The sequence below is a fragment of the Zophobas morio genome, unplaced genomic scaffold (genome assembly GCF_036711695.1).
Source record: "Zophobas morio isolate AGI-343-1 ecotype UQ-CSIRO unplaced genomic scaffold, CSIRO_AGI_Zmor_V1 ptg000009l, whole genome shotgun sequence".
In the NCBI taxonomy this organism is placed as follows: Eukaryota; Metazoa; Arthropoda; class Insecta; order Coleoptera; family Tenebrionidae; genus Zophobas; species Zophobas morio.
The window spans coordinates 9,798,870-9,823,890 of record NW_026972114.1 but is presented as its reverse complement, the minus strand read 5'-3'; the positions used below and the strand labels follow the sequence as shown (position 1 = coordinate 9,823,890).

Genomic DNA, 25,021 nt, shown 5'->3' with positions numbered 1-25,021 from the left:
GAAAAATTCAGAAATAAAAAATATAGAACGTCTAAAAATAGTCTAGTTGATCGTAAAAAATATTATAAAATTTCCGAAAAAATCCAAGGGACTTTGAGAGAAACCAAGAGAAACCGACACAATACGGAAGAATACTAGAGAATATAAAAAAATCCAAAAGAATCGGAGAAAAGTCGGGAGGATCATGGAGACTCTGCGAAAATCCGAAAAATATTGAACAACTCCAAAGAATACGAAAGAAAAAACCCAAGAGAACCGGAGAAAATTCGATAGAATCAGGACGAATCCGGAAGAATCCGAAAGACTCTGAGAGAATCCGAGAGAATCTGAAAGGATATACAACAAAACGAGAGACTACAAAAAAGTCCAAGAGAATCTGAGAAAATTCGAAAGGATGCAACAAAATCTGAATTAATCTGAAGAATTTGAGAGATTCCGGAAACATTCGAAGAAGACGTAAAAATCCGAGAGGATCTGAAAGAATCCGGATGAATCCGTAAGAAAATACTAGAGAATACGAAAAAATTAAAGAAAATCGGAGAGAATTCTAGATAATAAAAAGTCACAATTTCTAAAAAAAAAACAGAATTAAAAAATATAGAACTTGTAAAAATAGTCTAGTCGATCATAAAAAATGTTATAAAATTTCCGAAAAAATCCGAGGAACTTTGAGAGAAGCCAAAAGAAACCGATAGAATACGGAAAAATACTAGAGAATATGAAAAAAAGCAAAAGAATCGGAGAAAACTCGAGAGGATCCGAAAGACTCGGTGAAAATTCGAAGAATATTGAACAATTTGAAAGAATGCGAAAGAAAAAACCCAAGAGAATCGGGGAGAATTCGAGAGAATCAGGACGAATCGGAAGAAGCCGAGACACTCCGGGAAAATCTGAAAGAATATAGAACAATACGACAGAATGGAAAAAGGTCCAAGAGAATCAGAGGAAATTCGAACGAATCCAAGAGAATCCGAATGAATCTGAAAGAATCAGAGAGACTCTAGAAACATTCGAAAAAGACGCAAAAATCCGAGAGGATCTGAAAGAATTCGAATGAATCCACGAGAATGCAAGAAAATACTAGAGAATACGAACAAATCCGAGAGAATCGGAGAGAATTAGGACGAAGCCGGAAGAATCCGAGAGACTCTGAGAGAATCCGAGAGAAACTGAAAGATTATAGAACAAAACGTGAGAACACAATAAAGTCCAAGAGAATCTGAGAGAATTCGAAAGAATGTAACAGAATCCGGTTGAATCTGAAGAATTTGAGAGATTCCGGAAACATTCGTAAAAGACGTACGTAAAAATCCGAGAGGATTTGCAAGAATCCCGATGAATCCGTGGGAAAATACTAGAGAATACGAAAAAATTAACGAGAATCTGAAAGAATTCTAGATAATAAAAAGCCAAAATTTCTAAGAAAAAAAAAACAGAATTGAAAAATATGGAACTTGTAAAAATAGTCTAGTCGATCATAAAAAATGTAAAATTTCCAAAAAAATCCGAGGGACTTTGAGAGAAGCCAAAAGAAACCGATAGAATACGGAAGAATACTAGAGAATATGAAAAAATGCAAAAGAATCGGAGAAAACTCGAGAGAATCCGAGAGAATTGGCGAAAATCCGAAAAATATTGAACAATTCGAAAGAATGCGAAAGAAAAAACCCAAGAGAATCGGAGAGAATTCGAGAGAATCAGGACGAATCGGAAGAACCCGAGAAACTCCGGGAGAATCTGAAAGAATGTAGAACAATACGAGAGAATAGAAAAAGGTCGAAGAGAATCAGAGGAAATTCGAACGAATCCAAGAGAAGCCGAATGAATCTGAAAGAATCGCAGAGACTCCGGGAACATTCGAAAAATACGCAAAAATCCGAGAGGATCTGAAAGAATTCGAATGAATCTGCGAAAATGCGAGAAAATACTACAGAATACGAAAAAATCCAAGAGAATCGGAGAGAATTCGAGAGAATTAGAACGAATCCGGAAGAATCCGAGAGACTCCGAGAGAATCTGAAAGAATATAGAACAAAACGAGAGAATACAAAAAAGTCCAAGAGAATCCGGATGAATCTGAAAGAATCCGAGAGACTCCACAAACATCCGAAAAAGACGCAAAAATCCGAGAGGATCAGAAAAAATCCGAATGAATCCGCGAGAATGAGACAAATGTGTTAGAGAATACTAAAAAAAAAAAATAAGAGAATTTGAGAGAATTCTAGATAATTCAAGAGAATCCAAAAGAATATGGAAGAATACGAGAGAATACGGAACAATACGATAGAAAACGAAAAAATCCGATAGAGTTCAAACAAATTGGAGAGGATCCGAAAGAATCCGGGGAAATAAAAAAAGTCACAATTTCTAAAAAAAAATCAGAAATAAAAAATATAAAACTTCTAAAAATAGTCTAGTGGATCGTAAAAAATATTGTAAAATTTCCGAAAAAATCCGAGGGACTTTGAGAGAAACCAAGAGAAACCGATAGAATACGGAAGAATACTAGAGAATATGAAAAAATCCAAAAGAATCGGAGAAAAATTCAGAGAATCCGAGAGACTCCGTGACAATCCAAAAAAATACTGAACAATTCGAAAGAATACAAAAAACCCAAGAGAGTCGGAAAGAATTCGAGAGAATCAGGACGAATCCGGAAGAATCCGAAAGACTGACAGAATCCGAGAGAATCTGGAAGAATATAGAACAAATCGAGAGACTACAAAAAAGTCCAAGAGAATCTGAGAGAATTCGAAAGAATGCAATAGAATCCGGATGAATATGAAGAATTTGAGAGATTCCGGAAACATTCGAAAAAGACGTAAAAATTCGAGATGATCTAAAAGAATCCGGATGAATCTGAAAGAATCCGAGAGACTCCGGAAACATCCGAAAAAGACGCAAAAATCCGAGAGGATCATAAAAAATCTGAATGAATCCGCGAGAATGTGACAAATGTATTAGATAATACTAAAAAAAAATAAGAGAATCTGAGAGAATTCTAGATAATTCGGGAGAATCCGAAAGAATATGGAAGAATACGAGAGAATACGAAAGAATACGATAGAAAACGAAAAAATCCGAAGAGTTCAAACAAATTGGAGAGAATCCGAAAGAATCCGGGGAAATCAAAAAAAGTCACGATTTCTAAAAAAAAACAGAAATAAAAAATATAGAACTTCTAAAAATAGTCTAGTGGATCGTAAAAAATATTGTAAAATTTCCGAAAAAAATCCGAGGGACTTTGAGAGAAGCCAAAAGAAACCGACAGAATATGGAAGAATACTAGAGAATATGAAAAAATACAAAATAATCGGAGAAAACTCGAGAGAATCCGAGAGACTCCGCGAAAATCCTAAAAATATTGAACAATTCGATAGAATGCGAAAGAAAAAGCCAAAAAGAATCGGGGAGAATTCCAGAGAATCAGGACGAATCGGAAGAAGCCGAGAAACTCCTGGAGAATCTGAAAGAATATAGAACAATACGAGAGAATAGAAAAAGGTCCAAGAAAATCAGAGGAAATTGGAACGAGTCGAAGTGAATCCGAATGAATCTGAAAGAATCGGAGAGACTCCGGAAACATTCGAACAAGAAGCAAAAATCCGAGAGGATCTGAAAGAATTCGAATGAATCTGCGAGAATGCCAAAAAATACTGGAGAATACGAAAAAATCGGAGAGAATTCGAGAGAATCAGGATGAATCCGGAAGAATCCGAGAGACTCTGAGAGAATCCGAGAGAATCTGAAAGAATATCGAACAATACGAGAGAATACACAAAGTCCAAGAGAATCTGAGAGAATTCGAAGAAATGCAACAGAATCCGGATGGATCTGAAGAATTTGAGAGATTCCGGAAACATTCGAAAAATACGCAAAAATTCGAGAGGATCTGAAAGAATCCGAATGAATCCGTGAGAAAATACTAGAAAATCCGAAAAAAATCCAAGAGAATCTGAGATAATTCTAAATAATAAAAAGTCAAAATTTCTAAAAAAAAAAGAATTGAAAAATATGTAACTTGTAAAAATAGTCTAGTCGATCATAAAAAATGTTGTAAAATTTCAGAAAAAATCCGAGGGACTTTGAGAGAAACCAAAAGAAACCGATAGAATACGGAAGAATACTAGAGAATATGAAAAAATGCAAAAGAATCGGAGAAAAGACGGGAGAATCTGATAGACTCTGCGAAAATCCGAAAAATATTCAACAATTCGAAAGAATACGAAAGAAAAAACCCAAGAGAATCGGAGAGAATTCGAGAGAGTTAAGACGAATCGGAAGAAGCCGAGAAACTTCGAGAGAATCTGAAAGAATATAGAACAATACGAGAGAATAGAAAAAGGTCCAAGAGAATCAGAAGAAATTCGAATGAATCCAAGAGACTCTGAATCTGAATCTGAAAGAATCCGAGAGACTCCGGAAACATCCGAAAAAGACGCAAAAATCCGAGAGGATTTGAAAGAATTCGAATGAATCCGCGAGAATACGAGAAAATACTACCGAATACGAAAAAATCCAAGAGAATCGGAGAGAATTCTAGATAATTCGAAAGAATCCGGAAGAATACGGAAAATTACGATAGAATACGCAAAAATCCAATGGGATTCAAACAAATTCAAGAGAATTCTAAAGAATCCGGGGAAATCTAAGAAAAGACAAAGTTTCTAAAACAATCCAGAAATGAAAAATATAGAACTTCTGTTCTATATTCTTATTTTAGCAAGTACTAGCCCCGCTCACCCCCCTTTCTTTTCTTAGAGGGTATCTGATTTGACAAAACCACTCTTATCTTAGCAGGTACTAGTATTGCCCACCCACCCTCTCTTCTCTTAGAGGGTGTTTTATTTGCCAAAATCAGTTTTATCTTCGCAGCTACTATTTTTACAACTTTAGAAAATTTACTCTGAGTACCGCAGATAAATATTACATTAAAAATTTGCTTTCACAGTATGTGACTGTTTCGTATATAACACATAAACGATTTGTATACATCTCGAATTGCAAGTACCTAAGTTTACGATAATTGGTGTCATCTATTTCTAGAAGGAATATATTCCACCCTCACAACGTTATTTACAGCGGCCAGTGAAATTCCATTATCCCTTACATGTTTTGGTGTGAATTATACGAAATGTAAGTGTGTAATTTTTTTCTAAAATACTGTATTACACAAGCAGACGCAAGCAATAAAAGTTTGTATCTTAGGAACTTTCACGCTGAAGGTTTTCAGCTGCTAGGTTGGTAAATTTTGGCACATTTATTAGAGGTTTTGACACTTGGCTAACCTAACTTTGGTGTTCAGTGTTTTCTTGTGTGATATGAAGTTTATTAGTATGATAATTAATTTGTTGATGCTGTCGTTCCAGATTTTTTTAATTACAATTTACAATGTTTTTTAATTTGGAGACATTAAAAAATTGGTATATTATGTGATTGGGTGTTCATTCACATGGTATTTGGCTGCATACTGTCCAGGTCTGGTCGTTTTCCAAGCGACTTAAAACGGCTTATCTTGTGGATGAAAAATTGTGGAAGAGCAAACCGGTTTTTCACGACAAATAGTTATCTGTGTCATGACTGTTCTGTAAGAGGAAACACTGCATACAAAGTATATATTTACTATACAGTTCCTGCAGTTTTTAATATCCTAAAGGTTATCAACAGAATACAGGAAAATAAGAAAAAGGATGTCGACTGATATGTCCCATTTTGAAAAATATTTTGCACCATTTTGTTATAATAAGAGGGTTTTCCGTAGTCCGTAGGACCTATTTTAGCGTCAAAAAAGTTTAAATTGTAAATTTTGTGTTTAGTCTAAAATTATCTTTTATTTTTTATTTTTAGTTTTTTTTTGTTGTCATTATTAAATTATTATTTATTATAAAGTGTGTTCAACTATAAAGATTATTAGTTAATAATACATAATTATGTACATAAAATTAACGAATTTATACACAACTGTATATTCCATCTAATAAAATGTAAGTTTTTCACTTTGCTAATAAATGTATACATACCACGTATATATTAACCTATTTTAATTCTCCTGTCCATTATTATGTGAATGAATAGATTTTTAGGGAGGCGATGAGGAAAATTGTTATTAATTTTAGTTATGCATAATTTTGTATAAATTTTGATTTAATCATGACAAAATTATTAAGTAAGTTTAAATGTAACTACAATTTCCAGTGAGTTGCCAAACTATTAGGCTATTAGAGATTGTAAAAATATAGGTAATTGTGGAATTTTTTCATCGTCGCTAAGATTTAACAAAGTTAATCACATCTATTTATTCCAGTTGTATGAAAAATGGATACCTAGTAAATTTTCGTAATTATCATTTCAAAGATAGTTGCAGTCTGAACTTTAAACTACAAAAGACAAGATAAATTATTGTTTCATGGTTATTTTTCGTACTCGGAAGGAATAACTGGAATGTTAGTAAATTTCAAATTTCCCACTAACATTCTGGTATTCAATATGGCGAATGCGTCTGCAAAGCACTTAAATTTTTCCGGTGACGTCATGATCGCATGACAATCATCTGATTGTTTTAGATGCGCTGTCTTTTCCGCATTTTGACGGTTACTGCGTTTCCCTCTCGTTTCGCAGCGCTGCCTATCCGTAGCTCCGTAACCACGATCTGTCAGTCCGGTCGGTAACGTGGTAACGGTTCGGTGTAAATTCCCGTGTGTTCCCGTCAGTCAAATCGGTGCGTGTGGCTCAGTTTTTTTCAGCGTCAGTGCAAATCAGTGCCCCAACGAAGCCCAAAGTCAAAGAAGTAAAATTCCAGCGTCGAAACGATCCCCTCGTTTGCTTCGTTCCCGTTCCGTCCGCAAGAGGCCGCAGAGCACCGTGACGTCACCAGAAGCGATCAGTCAGACCAATATGTCGGCGTGTTGGTGGAACAAGTGATAGTTATTGTGTGTGAAATTCCAACAAACGGGCATCCAAATTGCTGAACCGACCGCGAAAAGACTTTTAAAATTGTTATAAAAATGGCGTCGCATTGCATCGGCAAGACGGAGTTCATAGTTGGTGGCAAGTATCGCTTAATTCGGAAAATCGGCAGTGGCTCCTTCGGGGACATCTACCTGGGCATCAACATCACGAACGGAGAGGTAAATGCCAGAAAATGCGAGAAAGACCCCCATCGCACCCGCCCAAGACACGTCTTAACCTAAGTCGGTTCTTTGTTTCGAAAAAACACGAAACCTGTCCGACCTCAACCACAATGGCAGCCATTACTCCAACGTTCTATTTTTCTCCTCCAGAAACCCCCAAACGCGCTCCTCCAACTCCGACTGTATTAATAAAACTCCCCAAAACCACCGCGATCGCAATGAGCTTTGTTTTGCAACCGTGCAAAAGTAGGTTACGTTACCAGGATATGGGCCTCTGTTGCGACACATTTCACAATTTTCACGCCAATTTGACCTTTCGAGGGGGCCGAGAGCCCCCACGCTGCCCCCCACATTGTGGACACTGCGCGAAAAAGGCTCCCGCGGCGACCTATGGGGGGTCTTGATGGGTTTCACCCCCTTACACAAACACATATTGATTGCAATTAACTTTGTCTTTTTCTGTTTGTCAGGAAGTGGCAGTTAAACTCGAATCTATTAGAGCAAGACATCCACAACTTCTGTATGAAAGTAAATTATACAAAATTCTACATGGTGGCATAGGAATACCACATATCAGGTGAGCCAGCTGACCATGTTTGGGTACCATAGCTTTTGACAGATGGGAGCGTTGTGACCAGTTTTTTACTTACACCACAACATTCTCTACATGTTTTCATTTTTCGCCAAAAAAAACAGCTTATTAAACTTACTCGAGGTAGTAATGAAATTCAGTTTCATCATTAAACATACACCTACGTTATGAAATGCTTTTAATTTCAACGACCGCACATAATCACCTCATACGAATTTCGGACCTCGTTTTTGTTTTTGATGTTTTGTTTACGTGTGTCGATGAACAGATATCCGAAAACAAAGACACCAAATATACGCAAGTCTTATCATTGTCGGGGAAAATGATTCATGCCTATTTAAGTGATACGTAAAACCCCAACGACGACAATTTCTCAAGCTCGGTTTCCCGTCTTAAGTAGAATTTAGTGGAGATTCTAGCAATAGTTTTTATCTTGACCCATTTTCTACTTCGTTTAATTACACTGTTGTATAACACTGTTTTGATTACTCAACGATTTTCCACTATCTCAAAAGATTAAAAAAGCATGAGCAAAGATTGCGACTGCTGGACGCCTTATAATCGCAAGCGAGCGCAGCGAGCTTTACCCGAATGATTCACTCCGTTACAAAACCAGGTGATCGTTCTTCGAAACGGTTCTTCCTAAAAGTCGCCTCATCTTGATTATCATGTCGTGCTCTATTTGCCGACGTCTTTTTTTGCAAAGTTGGCGTCTTTAGTCGAGAAAAATTGCCTGAGTAACAGTGTCTGTTAATTATCGCTGATTGTTTGAGAGTTTGCTTGCGGACCGTTACACAAACTTTTTGTATTTTTTTGTTGTTGGTGTTGTTAATTATTTATGAGTCACGCCTTCGCAAGTCGCCGCCGAGTTTCGCCGATGATTGATTGTTTTGATTTATTTTGAAGAGGGAAAATTTTAGGTTTTAGTCGGGATTGTTGATAATTGGTTATAAGTTGTCAATAACGTGATTCATAAGGAAAAAACAAACAAGGGCTATTTCTGGACGCTCTGTCTGCCGTTATTAATCGATGTGTTTACACTTATTGTATTTTAATGGAGGGAAATATGCAGTTCTATAGTTTTCGCTTTGAGGATATGATGCGGTGGAAAGTGGTGATAGGCACGTTGTTACGTTGTTGCAAGATTTATTTATGCAAGCGATTATTTTAGGTTTGGTGGGATTAGTAATCACGATAACGTGTGATTGTAATATGGGGAATTTTAAACTTTGATCATTCATTCGTCAACCTTCATCGAGTTATTTATGTTCATTTACTAAAATAATAATTAATACTTTTGTCTTACTAGTTAGTCTTACGAAAATGATAAAATCAGAAAGCTTTCAACCTCGGATACGTCAGTTTTCTAAAATATTTATGTTAAGAATAACCACTCTGAACGATATGAAACATGTTTCGAGATATTCGTGAAAAGTTAAGTCTGTCATTAAATTTTAATTCAGCTTGTTAACATCATTATAGAAAAATGATGACTACTGTGTTATTTTTTTCGTAATGACGGGTTGTACATAAGTGGTTAAATTTTAGCCACGCTTAGGTGGGTACCATCATTGTAATTATTTCCACAGTTCCTTTACTTTAATTATAATAAGAAGCGCAAACTGCCTCAGACAATTTACTTAAGTCCTGTTGGTGCCACAAAAGATTTAAGTCGTCGATGACATCACGCCTTTCATACTATTAAATGCTTTGGCAAAATATTTTTAACATTTAACAGCCGGTTGACACAATTTTGTGGTAAAAATATCTCATACTGTAAAAATTGAAATTTACGGTAAAATATGACGCCGTATTGAATCACCTTAAATGGAATATACAGAGTCCGGTTAAGTTTTTAGCGAATGTAACGTTTTAAGAATCCAACTAATTTTAACTTTGTTGTACTTCTCAGAACGGTGGTCTTTATCATGCTGTGAATCGTTGATCTTTTAGATAAATTTAAAGATAATTCGTTGAAGTGGATTGGAATTTCAGAAGTTTTGGTTACATTTATATTAGTCACTTCGAAATTTTTACCCAATGTATCAAAAATAACCAGAAATTGGTTAAACTTTCGATTTTCAAAAAGTGGGTATTAGGTTTTTGTTGTGTACAATTGTATAGGTTATGTAATGTAATGCTTTTGTTGTAACAGAGTTTGAAGCCGTCACGATGAACATTTTTGTTGTTAATGCAAAATACCAAAAACTACTCTCTCGTTTTGCAAATAATCTCCGCATTTTAGAAATTTAAAACTTGCATAATTTCGTCCGAGTGAAACTCGGGTGAAGGATTTTTAAGTCATCGAAAATTTAAAATCAATGAACCCGTTGCTTCCATAAATCCATAGACAGTGCCCTTTATGTACTTAAGGTCGCATTATCAACTCCGACCCTTGCGCTTGTGGTTGGCGCCAATGTTTTCTGGGTTTCGAGGGTGTCATAATTCATAAAAATCCTCGAATTTAGAGGTTAATGTATAGTAATTATGAATAATAATTAATTAATAATTAACAAGGAAAGAGAAAACATTTATATCCATAGATATGAAAAGAATATTTGAAAAAAAAAAAATGTTTAAAGTAACATACATTGAAAAGTGGCCATTTTCCTCCCACTGGCCGTAAGTGATGACCTTTTTAATTGCTATTCTGTAAGATTAGTTTAAGAAAGTAAAAAACACATTCAAGGAATAAGATTCGCACAATTTTTTCCTTAATTATGGCTTTTCTCTTCATATTTCTTCCTATTATCATCATTAAATATAAATTAGTAACTGTTACTACACTTGCATTATTTAGAAAATTATCGTTCTTTCAAGGAAGAAGATTCTCTGATGTGAAAATGTATAAATAAAATGTGTTTGAATTTTTGTAGCACGTGTATTTAAATTAATTGAATATTAAAGTCAGTCGTTTATGACGCTATTTTGACATTTTGGCAAGTGACGTAAAACAATATCGCAGTGGATAACCTGTTAACTGATACTCCTCTCTATCATTTAGATGGTGCCATAACCACACTTCTCCAGCGCCTGCTGGATGAAAAAAGCTGTTCCAATTTCCATGAGCAGAAGACAACAAACAACAGGATTCAATTGTTCGGTTAGACGAGTTGATCATTTTTTTAGTCATACTTTATTGTCACAGAATCAAAGAACTGGTGTTTTTTCTTCATTGCGCTTAGTTCTTATTCGAGAAAAGACTTCTGAGATTTAGGCAGACATTCCTTGACAGTTAAAGCACGGGGCGCTTGTCTGTTTAGTCACCCGATAAAAAAATTATATTTGTTATCACGATGCTAGAATTACTTCAAACATATTTTTCTGCTCTTGAGAACAAAATTGGTCTATTTGAAAAAATGAAATACGAAATTTTACAAATTTATACATGTTCTAAATTTCTTCAGCGAGATTTACAAATTAACAAAAAATATGTGTAAAATGTGTACTTGGAATTATTATGCAAATATGATTTCTGAATTGGACTCACAAATTATGCAATGTTTAATTGGTTTCGTCACTTATGACCAACGAGAAAATGATGGTCACGTTTTCGAAAAAAATAAAAATAAATTTAAACTCATAAGCTACGTTTGCGTTTTTGGGGCTGACCTCAGGCATTATGATCGGAGTTGATTATGCATTTGAACGGAATTTGAAGCTTATTATTTCATTATAGCCATGCAGATTAAATTTTTAAATAGCGAGGATAGCAATCAGTTTATATGTGTATGTATAAAAAATGTTTTAATAAAAATGATTAGTTCGTAGTTTGTTTATAATATTAGTCTTGAAAGTTTCAATTTTGTATGTTAAACAAGTGTCGTTTGTACACAGTTGTATTTGTTGAGACACAATTATTCGAAATTTTAAAACTAACAAATTCAATAAAGAATTACTAATTTTTTTGAAGAGCTAGCAGTTCGGGTTTTTCTTTAGCATGGATGTTGTACTGTTGGATTTTGTGTGTTAGCATAACTTCAATGTAACTTTATCAGTAATAAAAAAATTATAGTTATCGTTTCATTATCTGGAATCTTATCACTAAAGTCATAACCATATAACATGACGTTGTTTTTGACGCACTTTAATCACGTCGTGATTTTTTACTACCCAAGGATTTCAGTACTGTACGAATCAAGAGTACAAGGCAGTGTCATGCGCTTTTAATATTTTGATGGCGCAAAAATTCATTCTTATATCAATCCGGAAAAAATAAACTTAAAGCAATTCGTTTGCTTGAAAACGTGCCATTGATGTTCACCTGTACTACTCACTGATAATCAATATCCAGGAACATTAATTTTATGAGTTTTTTTTTAAATATTTCCGTCTCAAGGAACTTTTTTATAGTCAAATTTTGAAATTGAAATGGCGCCGAACGCAAAACGAATGTGTAAAAAAACTGGCGGCCTTCTATATATCACTTAAGTAATTGTGTACGACAATGGTCACTTTTCTGAGTCACGTAAATATTTTCCTTATGTGAACTATTCGTTTAACTTTTCCGGAAAACAAGTACCACGTGTCTCTAATTCATTAACCTCTTCCCCCCTCTAGCCTGCGTTCTCATTGTCTTAAACCAAAACATGCCGCCAGACTTGCAAACGTCGCCGTCACTTAATCTCTTCCTACCGTTCATTGTTCAACAACTTGCAAGGACTCGAAACCTTGTAAAACTCTCTTTGTTGCGTCTTACCGCATTCGTACGGTTTTACATTTCACGCAACCCAAACAAGTTAAGGTCGCAAACTATACAATTTTCTGCAATTTCATCTCGAAACGAAAATTTTTTCCTAATTCAACCTTGGTTGTCTCTTGGGCAACATTGACGTGTCGGTTTGTTGAAATACAGTCGCGATATCAAGACGTGCTCGTCGAAGGATGAGACGGTTTTTATCATTTCGCCGCGCTGAGTAATCAGAAGAGAGGAAACGTGGCAACGTGTGTCTCGTCAGGTGCTCCAAACAACCGTTGATCGCCTGAGCCGATTTTTTTTATGGTTACTTAAGCCCTAGAAAGTCGAATGTTGTTAAGTAATAAAATGGGCGCAGAACGGAAACCGCAGATTGAGTGTGATTCGAAAAAAGTCGGTCGTGCTTCCGGGTTTGAAGATTCGTCGGTTGTTGAAGCTGCTGAATTATTAGAGGATTGTTCTTGAAGATTGGTTGATTGTTCCACCTGTAGAATTGCGTTTGCAAGTTTCAGCGCGTTCGAACTAGCTGTGTGAGCTGAAAATAGTCGTGGCAACGTTGCCGAGTTCGTTTCCTTGTCGTGGTACTGTAGTATTGAATTTTTAAGAAGCGGATGTACAGTCGGACCTCGATAACTTGACTTCTATCTCGTGACTCTTATCCGGTAATAGGGCTGTATAGTTTTATTTAGGTACAAGCCAAGTGAGATAAATAAGTATTATCCTAATCACATATTGTTAGGGTTGTTAATTGTTTCGGTATAAGGTCCGACTTTAACAAACCATAATTAAAACCGGTACATAATTTGCAAGACTATATATTATGATTAGAAATGTTTGTAGAACTGCTACTAGAGTATACCCTTTTAAAGTCGACTCGCCGGAATAAGAAACTTTGACCAAAGTTTACAAGTCATAACGACAAAGAAACCCGTCGGGTTTAAATAATGTGTGTATTCTCACATTCCCAATCTCATGGACGGCACGTGTTGTGATTACCTCACCCACTTCTTTATAAATAAAAGGATGTTAATCTAATCGCAGATAGATATTTGGCCAAAGCTACTTGGTGCTACTAAATTATGTAATTACTTCGACGAGTTTCTTTGTCGGTATGATTTATAATTTTAGCCTTTCCTTATTCTCCTGGGTCAACTATAATAGTGTATGTGGAAGGCTTCCGGTCCATAAAAATTCACAGTAACGATGTAGTAAGTGTACTCGAAGTAACTCAGATGCGTTACGATGAATTCATCCCAATTTCGGTTCTCGCACATTTAGTGTCTGGTCCTGTAGTTCAAGATCAATTTTAAATTGAAATCAAAGTAAACTGGTAGCAGTTTAGGTAGTATGGACAATGTAAAATATATTTAAAGCAGATAACCAACGGGAAAAAATGACCTCTCAGTTAATAATAATATGCTTAACTTCGGGTGCTTATGTTTATACAGCTAAAGAATGTAGAACGTAGAAATTTGTTTGATTTAAATAAATTTGTCTCCTCAAAATAGATGAATGTAATTATGAATTAAGCCACAATCGAACAAAATCTTCTGATTATTATTATAATTTATATTTTATCGTTATTACGTTTAAAATTAAATTATGCTGTGGTGGCACAATAACACGTTGGTAAGCGGAGAAAGATAAGCGGCCTCGTGGTCTAGTGGTCAGGATACCAGCCCGGCAAGCGGGTGGCGTGTGGTTTGATTCTCACCGAAGCAGCAACATTTTTCTTCGCTTACCTTCAATGCAACCAAATATACATGTCATGTCATTCCATTTTTGTGTCCCATTCTCCCAAGTCCAAAATTGACAGATTAAGTGGGATTTATAAACTTGCTGTTGACGTTGAAGTTCCAGTTGTAGTTGCTGTTCCCGCTAACGTTGCTTTTAAAGCTGAAAATTGTCATTTATAAACTTAAAGGGGTTGTAGAAGAAAAGTGGATTACTACAAAAATTTGCCATTTTAGACATGTTTTAAGTTTCTTGTTGTCGAAATAAGTCTGCACATATTAAGAAAAATGTTGTTTAAGAATAATATGTAAATTAAGGAAAAAATAAAGCCAAAGATTAGGTCCCACCCATACCCGCCTCGATCTGAATTCTCAATTGTGATGAATTTTTCATTCGTTGTCAGATCGAGGGACGGGGCTTAATTGCAAGACCCATATTTGTCTACAAGAATTTACAATTTAGACATGTTTTAAGTTTCTTGTTATGAAAAGACGACAACGTATATTAACAAAAAAGGCAAAATATTAGCCCCGCCCACTCGCCCTATCTCCATTGTGATGATTTCTAAGAATAAAAAAATCATCACACTTGAGGTAGGGTGGGCGGCCTTTTTTTCTTACTATTCATGGTTTTCTTTGAACACGAGACTCAAAAACATGTTCTTAATTTTTTGTAAAGAAATAAGTATTTTGCAGTCAAGCTCCGCCCCCCTGGTTCACGGCGAATAAAAAAATCATCAGAATTGAGACAGGGCGGGTGGGCGGGCTTATATTTTCCTTTTTGTTTTAATATGTGTAGACTTCTTTTCACAACATGAAACTTACAACATGTTTAAAATGGAAAATTTATATAACGATATATTTTGTACTGGTCATTACTATGGTTTTTATCAGGGTTGGACAAAAATCAGATTTAAAAAAAAGAATCAAAAATGAATGATTGTGATTTGTATCAAGGGTCGTGATTAATTTTCTATTTGTTTTTTTTTCCTATAGTTTGATCATTAATTAAACATGCAGTAAACATATGATCATACCGATTTTGTGATTATAATTTAACATTGATTTACTAGTCACCGTCAGCTAGTTTTTTTTTTTTGCTAAATTATAAATATGTAATTTAATTCTTTTGACTGTATCAGGGTTCTGCTACTACAAACACTGAACTGTATATTTTGCCTACTTTGCTTGATCAGTGTGATTTTAAAATAATAATTTATAACCTAAGTAGTTCTAGTAAAAAACTTTCAAGGCAAGTGATAGCGATTTGTCGACAATACGTTCTTTTTCATGTCACAGTTATAATATCTATTACTTAAGATTAACAAGTTTTAAGTGAGGTACAAAATAATAATTGTAACATTTGATGAACAAGTTTGTAAATATTTTGTGTATTTTGGAGCTTCAGTTTGCTTTTCAATAAAGTGACTAAACACGATGATCAGAGATGAGTATGAAAGCATTGTTCACGATGTCAAGAGTTTTTAGATAAATACTGACTGTAAATACATGATTCGGTCAATGTTCATTATTTCAGAATCCGAACTATATATTTTTATTGCTGTTTTTGGAACAATAGGTTAAATTTAAAACAATGATTATACATAAATGAAAAAAGTAACTACATATTTGTTTTTATATAAAGAATAAAATACGACACAATAGAAATTTAGGTTGGTAATAGTATATTATTAGCCAAGGTTGCAGAGCCAAGCATTCTAGAGATGGGAACTATCGTTACTTTGGTGTACTCGTACGTATTCGTTACTTTTTAAAAAAGTAATCGTTATTTATAATCGTTACTTCGGGTATTGATTACTCAATGAAACTCGCTTTGGTTTGGTTTTATTGCGGTATGAAAATATCTAATAATTTCTGGAATAATACAAAAAATATATTTAAATCGTAAAAAAATACAAAAATAAATCAAATAATATTACATAGAATAAAAAAAAAAAACAAAAACAAGAAAACTTACTTATTATTTAGTAACTTTAAATACTTCATTAAATTTTTGTTAGAGAGTAATCAAGAGTTAGGCCCGAAGGCCTGAACTAACAAAATGCCGCATTATTTTTAACTTACTCCTTTTTCTATATTCAACATTTAACTCAACTTGAAAGCGAAGTGTTAGTACATAAAAATAAGAGTATTTGATTTATAGGTTTAGTAGGTCGGTAGTTCTCGGTATTTCGGCAATCGGTTCTTGATTCCTTAGTATTTGAATCCAGAATGCATACTCGAAATCACGAAATGAGCAGTAATCATTGACGAATAGTAACGATTACTTTTCAACTTCGATACTCGGTAGTTCGGATCTCATCGTGTACCGAATACTTTGTAACGAATAGTTACTACCCGTCCCACCTCTAAAGCATTCTAGACCGAGCGCAAATTAGAACCCGAGACGCGCAGCGTCGAGGGCTCTGAAGCGCGAGGTCTAGAAGTGGCTTTGCAACCGTGGTTAATATACTATTTTTTTCACTAGTAGAAACCATAAGACAATAAACTGCAAAAATAAACGTCCAATTTTTTGACGGAACATGATTTTGTTTTGATTTCTAATCAAACTTAATCTAAATCTTCAACACAAAGAAAACCGTTTATACTTGTCGCTGAGTTAATCATTTTATCTTCTACTGTCTACCAACTACCATGCGTATACTCAAGTAATGTTTGTAGCACACATTTGTTCATTTTTTAAGAAATAATCACATCAAACATTGCGTACATAACCTCAATTTTTCTTTTTGAACCGGTGGTCGCAAAAGTTGAATTTGCTACCACTAAATGAGTCGACATTTGCATGCGTCATGGCTGCTAGTGAAAAAATAGTATATTATTAGCCAAGGTTGCAGAGCCAAGCATTCTAGACCTAGCGCAAATTAGAACCCGAGACGCGCAGTGTCGAGGGCTCTAAGTGCGAGGCCTAGAAGTGGCTTTGCAACCGTGGTTAATATACTATTTTTTTCACTAGTAGAAACCCTAAGACAATAAACTGAAAAATAAACGTTCAATTTTTTGACGCAACGTGATTTTGTTTTGATTTCTAATCAAACTTGGTCTAAATCTTCAACACAAAGAAAACCGTTTATACTTGTCGCTGAGTTAATCATTTTATCTTCTACCGTCTACCAACTACCATGCGTATACTCAAGTAATGTTTGTAGCACACATTTGTTCATTTTTTAAGAAATAATCATATCAAACATTGCGTACATAACCTCAATTTTTCTTTTTGAACCCGTGGTAGCAAAAGTTGAATTTGCTACCACTAAATGAGTCGACATTTGCATGCGTGCAGGCTGCTAGTGAAAAAATATATTTTCTAAAGATTCATGATGTTGCAATGAGGAGATAAGATAAACAATTTTTAAGACAGTCTAAGTGGTACCTATTTATATTGTATTTGAAATAAAATTTCATATTATAGTGGTGAGAACCACGAACGCTGTCGAACTTGGTTTCCTCCCTTGTAAGTGGGGCTGTTCAAACAGGGGCAAAAATATTTCCACGGCACGTCAATAAAATACAATGGGCAAATAATCTTCTGTATGGATTTATTAACAAAAATCTCCATTCTATGAGTTAGAATTTTGTACCTACGAACAAAGACCGCTTGATTGTTGGTCGCGTACCTGTGTTTTTTCCAGTCTGCTTATGAATCTGTATAGACCATTGAGTGATTATTTATGCTTACTTTAGTCCTTTGTTGCCTAAGTCAGTCAAGGTATTTGAGTTGGGCTATAACCTAATACCTACACAAAATTTTGACCCGTCTGTGGCTTGCTAAAGTTAGTAAAAATATTTGGTGCTACACACGCTCTTTTTAGTGTCTTATTGTTAATGTTTAGTTTTTTCCATGATATTTTTATTCGACCTATCTTGAGTGACGAACGATTTGCTAAAAACAACCGGAACAATTCATGCTAGTTCTTAAATGGCAGTGCCATGAACAAGTATATAATCGAACTTGGCCAACTAGATGGTCCTACGGTTGATTTGTCAATTTGAATTGTTTCATAGTAAAAGTTTTAATGAACTTTCCTTATTTGTCTGGACAAAAAATCAGTGATTGTAGTGAAAATGGTGTTGTCAGTTTATTGCGAATGAATTATTCAACCTGACCATATGATTTTATAAAGCACTTCATCAGTGCATGCATTTCAGATTTAATTTTACCGTTTCCTGTTACACGAATACGCGAAATCGAATTAGTAATTATGAGGTGTTCTGGCGTGTAATTTGAATTCTCGACTTTTAAAGTTCAGTTTAATAACGTAATTTTTTTACGAGTTAACCGATTACATAATGAAGTCGATTTATATTCCGTAAAACTTTTAAATGTAGTTTGTTACTGATAATGATAACACTAGGCAACAAAATGAAAACTTTTTATTTTTTGGGATGAGCTTTTTATTCTCTACCATGAACGCTGTCCAGGAAAAATACATAGAACATCAGGTCTTTCAGAGAAATGATTGAATTTATTTTTTCAAAATTAAACACCATAGATTTTGAGTAAAGTTTTATTGATAATATATATGCAAATACAGAAATACCAATTAAACAGAAATACCAATTAAAATGAGGTCGATAGTAATCAAGAAGCATTAAAACTTTCCATCTTCTTTAGTAACGTTGTTCAGCAATATTTTGATCGAAATGTTCTACATGCTTATCGTGAACATTGTCTTTATTATGGGATTTTCTTTTTTAAGGATTATTTTGATTTGTAATTACAAAGTTAAAACTTGTAACATTTTTTTAATAGACGAAGAAAATTTTTCGATTTCGATATAAATTCACAAACTTAAAACGTGATAGCAAAATCAATTGTTAATTTGTGGAATGTATGCACCTGAAATAGCAAATCAGTATTCAGAATATTGGTGCATGTTGTAATTTTGTGGTGTATTCTGATCGTTAATGCCGTAGTGATTATGTGTTAAATTTGAATTAAAAGAAGTGTACTGGGTATATCGCAGGAGTGGGCGAAGAGTGTCTACAAAACTCGCTGACGCTCGAACTTCAAATCCCCCCTTCGGTTTCGAAATTGCACTCCAGTTCTTATACAAAGAGCGAATAGCTGCTTTAAGTAATCTCAGCTTTGACGTCATCCACTCCACCCCGAAATCTCAATAACTACGTGCGGGGGCGTTTGACTTTTCCACAATTTTTCAATTTTCCGGTGCGACGTGTACACGTCTCCACCGAACCGGAAAAATCGTGCCCGGGCAACTTGGATTTACGCGTTTAATTAACGGCCGGCGACCTTTAAGCCCCCTTCATACTACTTGACAATAACAATGTACACCCACGTACTTTCTCTCTTTGGCTAAAACGAAAATAAGACCGAACCACTGTCAGCGGCGTACGTCCGACGTTTTACCGTTAAATAACACACTTAATCACGTACGACGTGCGGTCATGCCGTAAAGGCGTTGCTGTTCGCGAACGTCGAACGTCGATCGACTGGTATTACAGTTTCGTGCTCTTTTTATTTGGCTATTGGCAATTACCGTCGAACGAAAACAAAACACAGTCGTCGTCACTTTCACAACGCCAACGACGATCCGATTTTATGAAAGATTTCCACACAAGTGGGTCGCGAAACGGAAAAGTGTCACACTTTTGTTTCGTGGTTATTTGTTTTATGTTTTGTCGTTGCTCGTCTAATTCGGGTTTTGACCTCTAGGACCGCGCCACCTGTCGGACTCGTTTCGTTCATTTGCATCGTTGGGAACAACTGCCGGTTGGCGAATGAAAAAAACAAAAAAGAAGTCGAGAGGAGGAAGAAGAAAAAGAAGATGCGAAATCTGCAAGGCGGCTGCCTGCCCTCTCGACTTTTTACGCAATCGGTTAGGTCACGACCGGCACGTGGAGGAAGCGACTGTTGCTTTCGCCGTGTGAAGGTTTCTTTATGTTTTGCGTTATGTAAAAAATTGGAGGATTATTAAAAGTGTTGCTCTTCCTGGCGGATATATCAAAATAGAGAGTGGACAAGTTTGACTTTTGTGACCTTGGATTTACGCGATTTGTGGAACCGACTGTAGCGGAGTTTGTAGTGAACGAAAATCTAACACAAATCTATGAGAGAGAAATCATTTAAAATACGTTTAACGAAAGAAATATTTTCTAAAAACTGATGCACAGGGAACGAAATTATGGAGAGAAAAACAGCGTAGAAAATCTAGGGAATTCAAAAAAAAAATTATAGAATTTTAAGATCCACAAATGATTAGAAATCGTCTTGAAGTTGGTGCTGGAGATCAGTACGGACGTGACTAGATACACATGAAACAGAAATATATTTGTATGTCATACTTTTCAGGTTTTTGATAGCAGGTATTTCTTGTTGCCAACGAATTAACGTTGGGAATCCATAAAATTCTTATACTGTTAGACAAAGTAAACAAGTCAATTGAGTTTACTATACAACACCTGCCTGTTTCCTATTGCCAGTGACCATTACAACCTAAAATGTGTTCATGTCGGTCTGATTCGTAAAATCTTTGTTCCTTTTAGGTAAGCAGGGTTGTAAATTATTATGATCATATTCCTAAGCGGTTTAATAATAGAAAGTTAATGTTCACTATTTAGTCGACCTAACTATACGGTATTTTTTGTGCTGTAGAACACAGTGAGAATACAGTGTCTGAAAATAGTATGTATTAGGGACCAACTGGGTTTATAAATTTTCTAGGGAACTAATTTCCGAAAAAAATGAACCTATGAATCGATTTATATTTTATGTTATCTTAGGAACGATCAATGTACATTCCCTTTGATAAGAATAGAGCGTTTTGATTACCATGTGTATATCAAATTTAAAAAATGTCACATGAAAAAGTTAATGACGTCATCTTTAATTTGGTATGAACAGCGTATAGATGAATGTGGTGTTACGTGTGCTTTATCCAGATGAAGAATTTGTGAGTGTTAATCAGATTGTAACAAAAATGGGGCAGACAAAAGAAATACGTACATAATGGTGATTGTAATATGTAGTTAATATGGATGTATTTTTTGATATAAATTCTTTAGTTTAACAACTGTTAGTGATAAATGAAGGGAAAACTAAGCGCAGTCTTGTGTATAGTTTACTAGTATAACATACATTTTGCCGTTGCAAATGTTTTTTATTTAATAACAAATGTTACGAAATTTTTGGAAGTATCAAAAGTACGTAAAATGTTGCTAAGTAGTTTTTCCTCATTAATTTCAAGGTAAAACTTTCTTTGATCTTATCTTATCTGAAGTACCATGAAATTCTGGTCATTTTCAAATGTCAAACTTACAATGTGATATTTGTTTTGATAAATACTTTTCTCAGCATTGCAGTTTTGTAGACAGTTACTTTGTAACTAAATATCGCAACAAAATTTATTATTAAACAAAGTAATCACGTTTCGATTGTTTTATACAGTTGTAGTAGAGAAAATACTGTAGACATTTCAAAACAAGAAGATTGTGAAGTAGGGACATGAATTGTCCTCGTTTTTTCCTTTAAATTTATAGCCGCTTAAAAATCCTTCAGATTTAAAGTCGATTATCATATTAATGTTTCATAATGGTTCATAACTTTTAAAGTCAGGGGTAACAATTTGAAAAAGCAAGGAAATATTTTTCATTGGAAAAAATTACGTTTTAAGTGGGGAAAATGCTTGGTATGGGCACCCAAACAATATAAAGTGCGGTTGTAAGTTATATGATACTTGAAAATTTCAAAATGAAACAAAAAAAAGTCGTTTTGATACCGACCATCTGACGTCTTTTTTAGGTTATACCTGAATATGAACGCTCCTAAGATTAGTGGTTAAAAATATAGGCAACCAACCAAGCGAATCGACAGAAATTTCCATAAATTAGCAATATTAACTGATCACATGGCTTGCCACCGATTATGAAGACACCATATAAGGATTGGACGTTGTTAAAAGCTGATATTAAAAAATGGAACGTACAACATACAAATTACAAGAGAAATATAAAATCCGCTATTTCTGTCTGGACATGTGTATTAAAACCATAAAATAGCCGTTATCTGTCGTTAATTACGAATATGAACTTTTAACAAAAAAAAAAAACAATTGCTGAGTCACTGAATATTTCTGACAGTTGCGCTATCTTGTTGCATGACGTTTGTTTTAATTTTATCCTTCCTGAAAACGATTGTTGATAATCCATAGTTCCGCCGTCTGTCTATTCGGCAAAACTTCGTTCGGGTTTTCGGCGTTTCGCTTGCCAACTAAAGAGTTACGGCCTACTGAAAACCTAAAATAAACAAACGTGCGTATGCGAAAGAAATTTATAGGTTTTGACCATTTCGCGAATTTTTGTGTGTTATCAGTAAATCTCATCCATTCACAGAAATCCGTTGCGTGCCTCCTTAAAGATGCCATAAAGACGCAATCGTTCGGTCGCGTGCACGATCGTCAAGGTACAATAACCCTTGTTCCACGTTGACAACAATAAAATGGATGCACGTCCAAAAGGGAGTGGATTCATTCGTACGTTGTTCTCTTAACTGTGCGTGACATCTCTTTTTGTGTCGATTGCGGGGCGATTTTTTCGTTGCATTTTCGAAATATGGATTACTGTATCATTAAAACAGTAGACGATTTGGAGAATATTGATCGAGCTGAATGTTTATTTAACCTATTTATTTGACCCGAATTTTGTGCGATTGAGTATAAAGTTAACGTTGCGGCGTAGAGTTTAAAATAAATTAAGAGAGAAATTTGATCGAGATGAAAACATTTGCGAGCTAGTTAGTAATTTACAATGAAGGTGTAGGACGGAGGTTTCGGAGATTTTCGACGATTCTGTTTTATTTCGGTTCCGATTAGAGTTTCATCCGCTCGTTTCGGGCGGATCCTCTTCTAGTCATAACAAACAAGGAACCGTAGTCGAGAGCTCGAGCTTCTCGAATCTGTTTATTATCCACACGTTGTCAATGATACCTATTTATAATGCGGGTATTTCGCGAACATCGTTGACCTTTACTATGTGTACCTGTAATATTTTACATTTATTTCGGTTGTTTTTACAAGTTCAAACTCTGTTGTTTGTACGTTAAATTTTGCTATATGTTTAACTTTAAATATTTTTCATTCATTAAATTTGACACTTGTGTATTTTAGTTCGTGTATGTTTCTTTATCCCCACCAAGTTTTTTATTTTCTGTTCAGTATGGAACGGTATAAAGTTGGGAGATTATTTTAGCATGCTTGAGAGTACATTTGCTATATTTGAAATGGGAACAATCTTGGTTATTTTATCATCAATGGCTCAATTCCTGTACGTCAAATTCGAATGGGATGAGATATGGCGTTTTGAAGTCTACACTGATGAACATCAGGCACGCATGCAGACATGCGTCAGTTTAAATGAGTAAAGTACTATTATACAGGAAACATCTAATGCTCATGGAAATCTGGCACAAAACATTAATTCGTTTTGAGTAAAGAATATATTTTTGTAAAAATTTTGCAGTTTGGCAGCAGCTAAATGAATCCACGTGGAATGAATTACCTTGATAGCGCTCTCTTTTAGTAGCCGATAATCCGTGAATCCACACCGATATTATGATTTTTGCTTTATCCCACCTGTAGTATTTTGATTACGTACACTTTTCATATAAGTTATTTTTAAAATATGTTTTATTTAATTTTTATATTGGAATGGCGACGCTTTGTTATGAAATCTTTATTTTTAGTATTGAAACTTTTATCTTCAATATTTTTGTAAAAAAATGCGTGGCAATCTATCTAAGAAAAAAATCTTGTCTAAAACGACAGTTAAATAAGTATGTATGCTTTTTTCCAATTTTTCAACTCCAATTAAGTTTATTGCTTTGGTAAGGACGATTTGAGTTCTTGTGATGTGATTATATGTATTAAATCTTCATTTCATAAATGTTAATCGAGCAACATACAATTATTGAAACTGGTAGTAGAAACTGTGCATACCTGAATTAATCGAATCTGAATTAACAAGGTTAATTCTTATTTTCGCACTTGCTGTAATGATTAGTAATTACACTAATTATTACTTCAGAACTAATTTATGACAAAGAATGTTATAAAAACCCATTGAAGTTGGCTACGTAACCAATTCTTCATTGAACGGTACAATAACGTAATAATAGTAATCAGTTTATTTGAAATGAAACTACATAACAGTAAAATCTATGAAAACGTCAATGAAAATTTTAACAACAAATACATGTAATACGACATTAACAGTTACGTTTAACAAACAAATAATAAACTGCTAACAGAAGGTCACTTAAATAGTAAAAAATTTCGTAGTTTGTATTTTCTGAGCGTAAGTTAAGGAAGTGTTGTACTATAATCTGTACGACGAACAGCTAATTTCATGTTTTCTCAACGTTTCTTACCCGTAGAGTACGAAAAAGTAAGTCTCACGTTTCCGTTTGCCTATTTGTCTTGTTTGTGTCGATTTTTATTAGACAGATAATCTGGACCCATTGTAGATGATACAACGCTAACCAAAATCATCATCCCCACTAACAATTTGATGACGTCGCTTTAAATTTTATAAAATAACATAGTCCTATATTTCTGGTTTATGAATTCGCCTTAATTTTTTTTATCCCAGGTATCCAGATTTTCGCAATAACATTCATATCACATTTTATAACAATATCAGAACACGGCTGTTTGGTAGCTGCGTGGCTCCACAGTAAAAATATTAGAATTACAATTATATTTAGAAGGTTTTGCTGCATTGTAGCTTAACTTATAATTTTAGTTTGCTACATGCTTAATCGCCACAATTTTTCGTTGTATAATAGTAAACAATTGAAGTAAAGGATGTAGTGATAATACATTTCCCTCCCTGT

At 34.6% G+C, this 25,021-nt stretch overlaps 1 protein-coding gene across 3 annotated transcripts in view; it reads left to right on the top strand.

The window, feature by feature from the left end:
* The first annotated feature begins 6,632 nt into the window (after positions 1-6,632).
* LOC135125834 (casein kinase I) overlaps positions 6,633-25,021 on the top strand; it is a 35,733-nt gene continuing 17,344 nt past the window's right edge. For 2 of the 3 annotated variants that reach the window (XM_064051550.1, XM_064051549.1), the window contains exons 1-2: positions 6,633-7,127; positions 7,601-7,707. In XM_064051550.1, coding sequence (XP_063907620.1) covers positions 7,005-7,127; positions 7,601-7,707 — 230 coding nt within the window. In that variant the 5' untranslated portion in view covers positions 6,633-7,004. The remainder of the gene's footprint in view (positions 7,128-7,600; positions 7,708-25,021) is intronic. The other variant, XM_064051551.1, reaches the window with a different exon arrangement.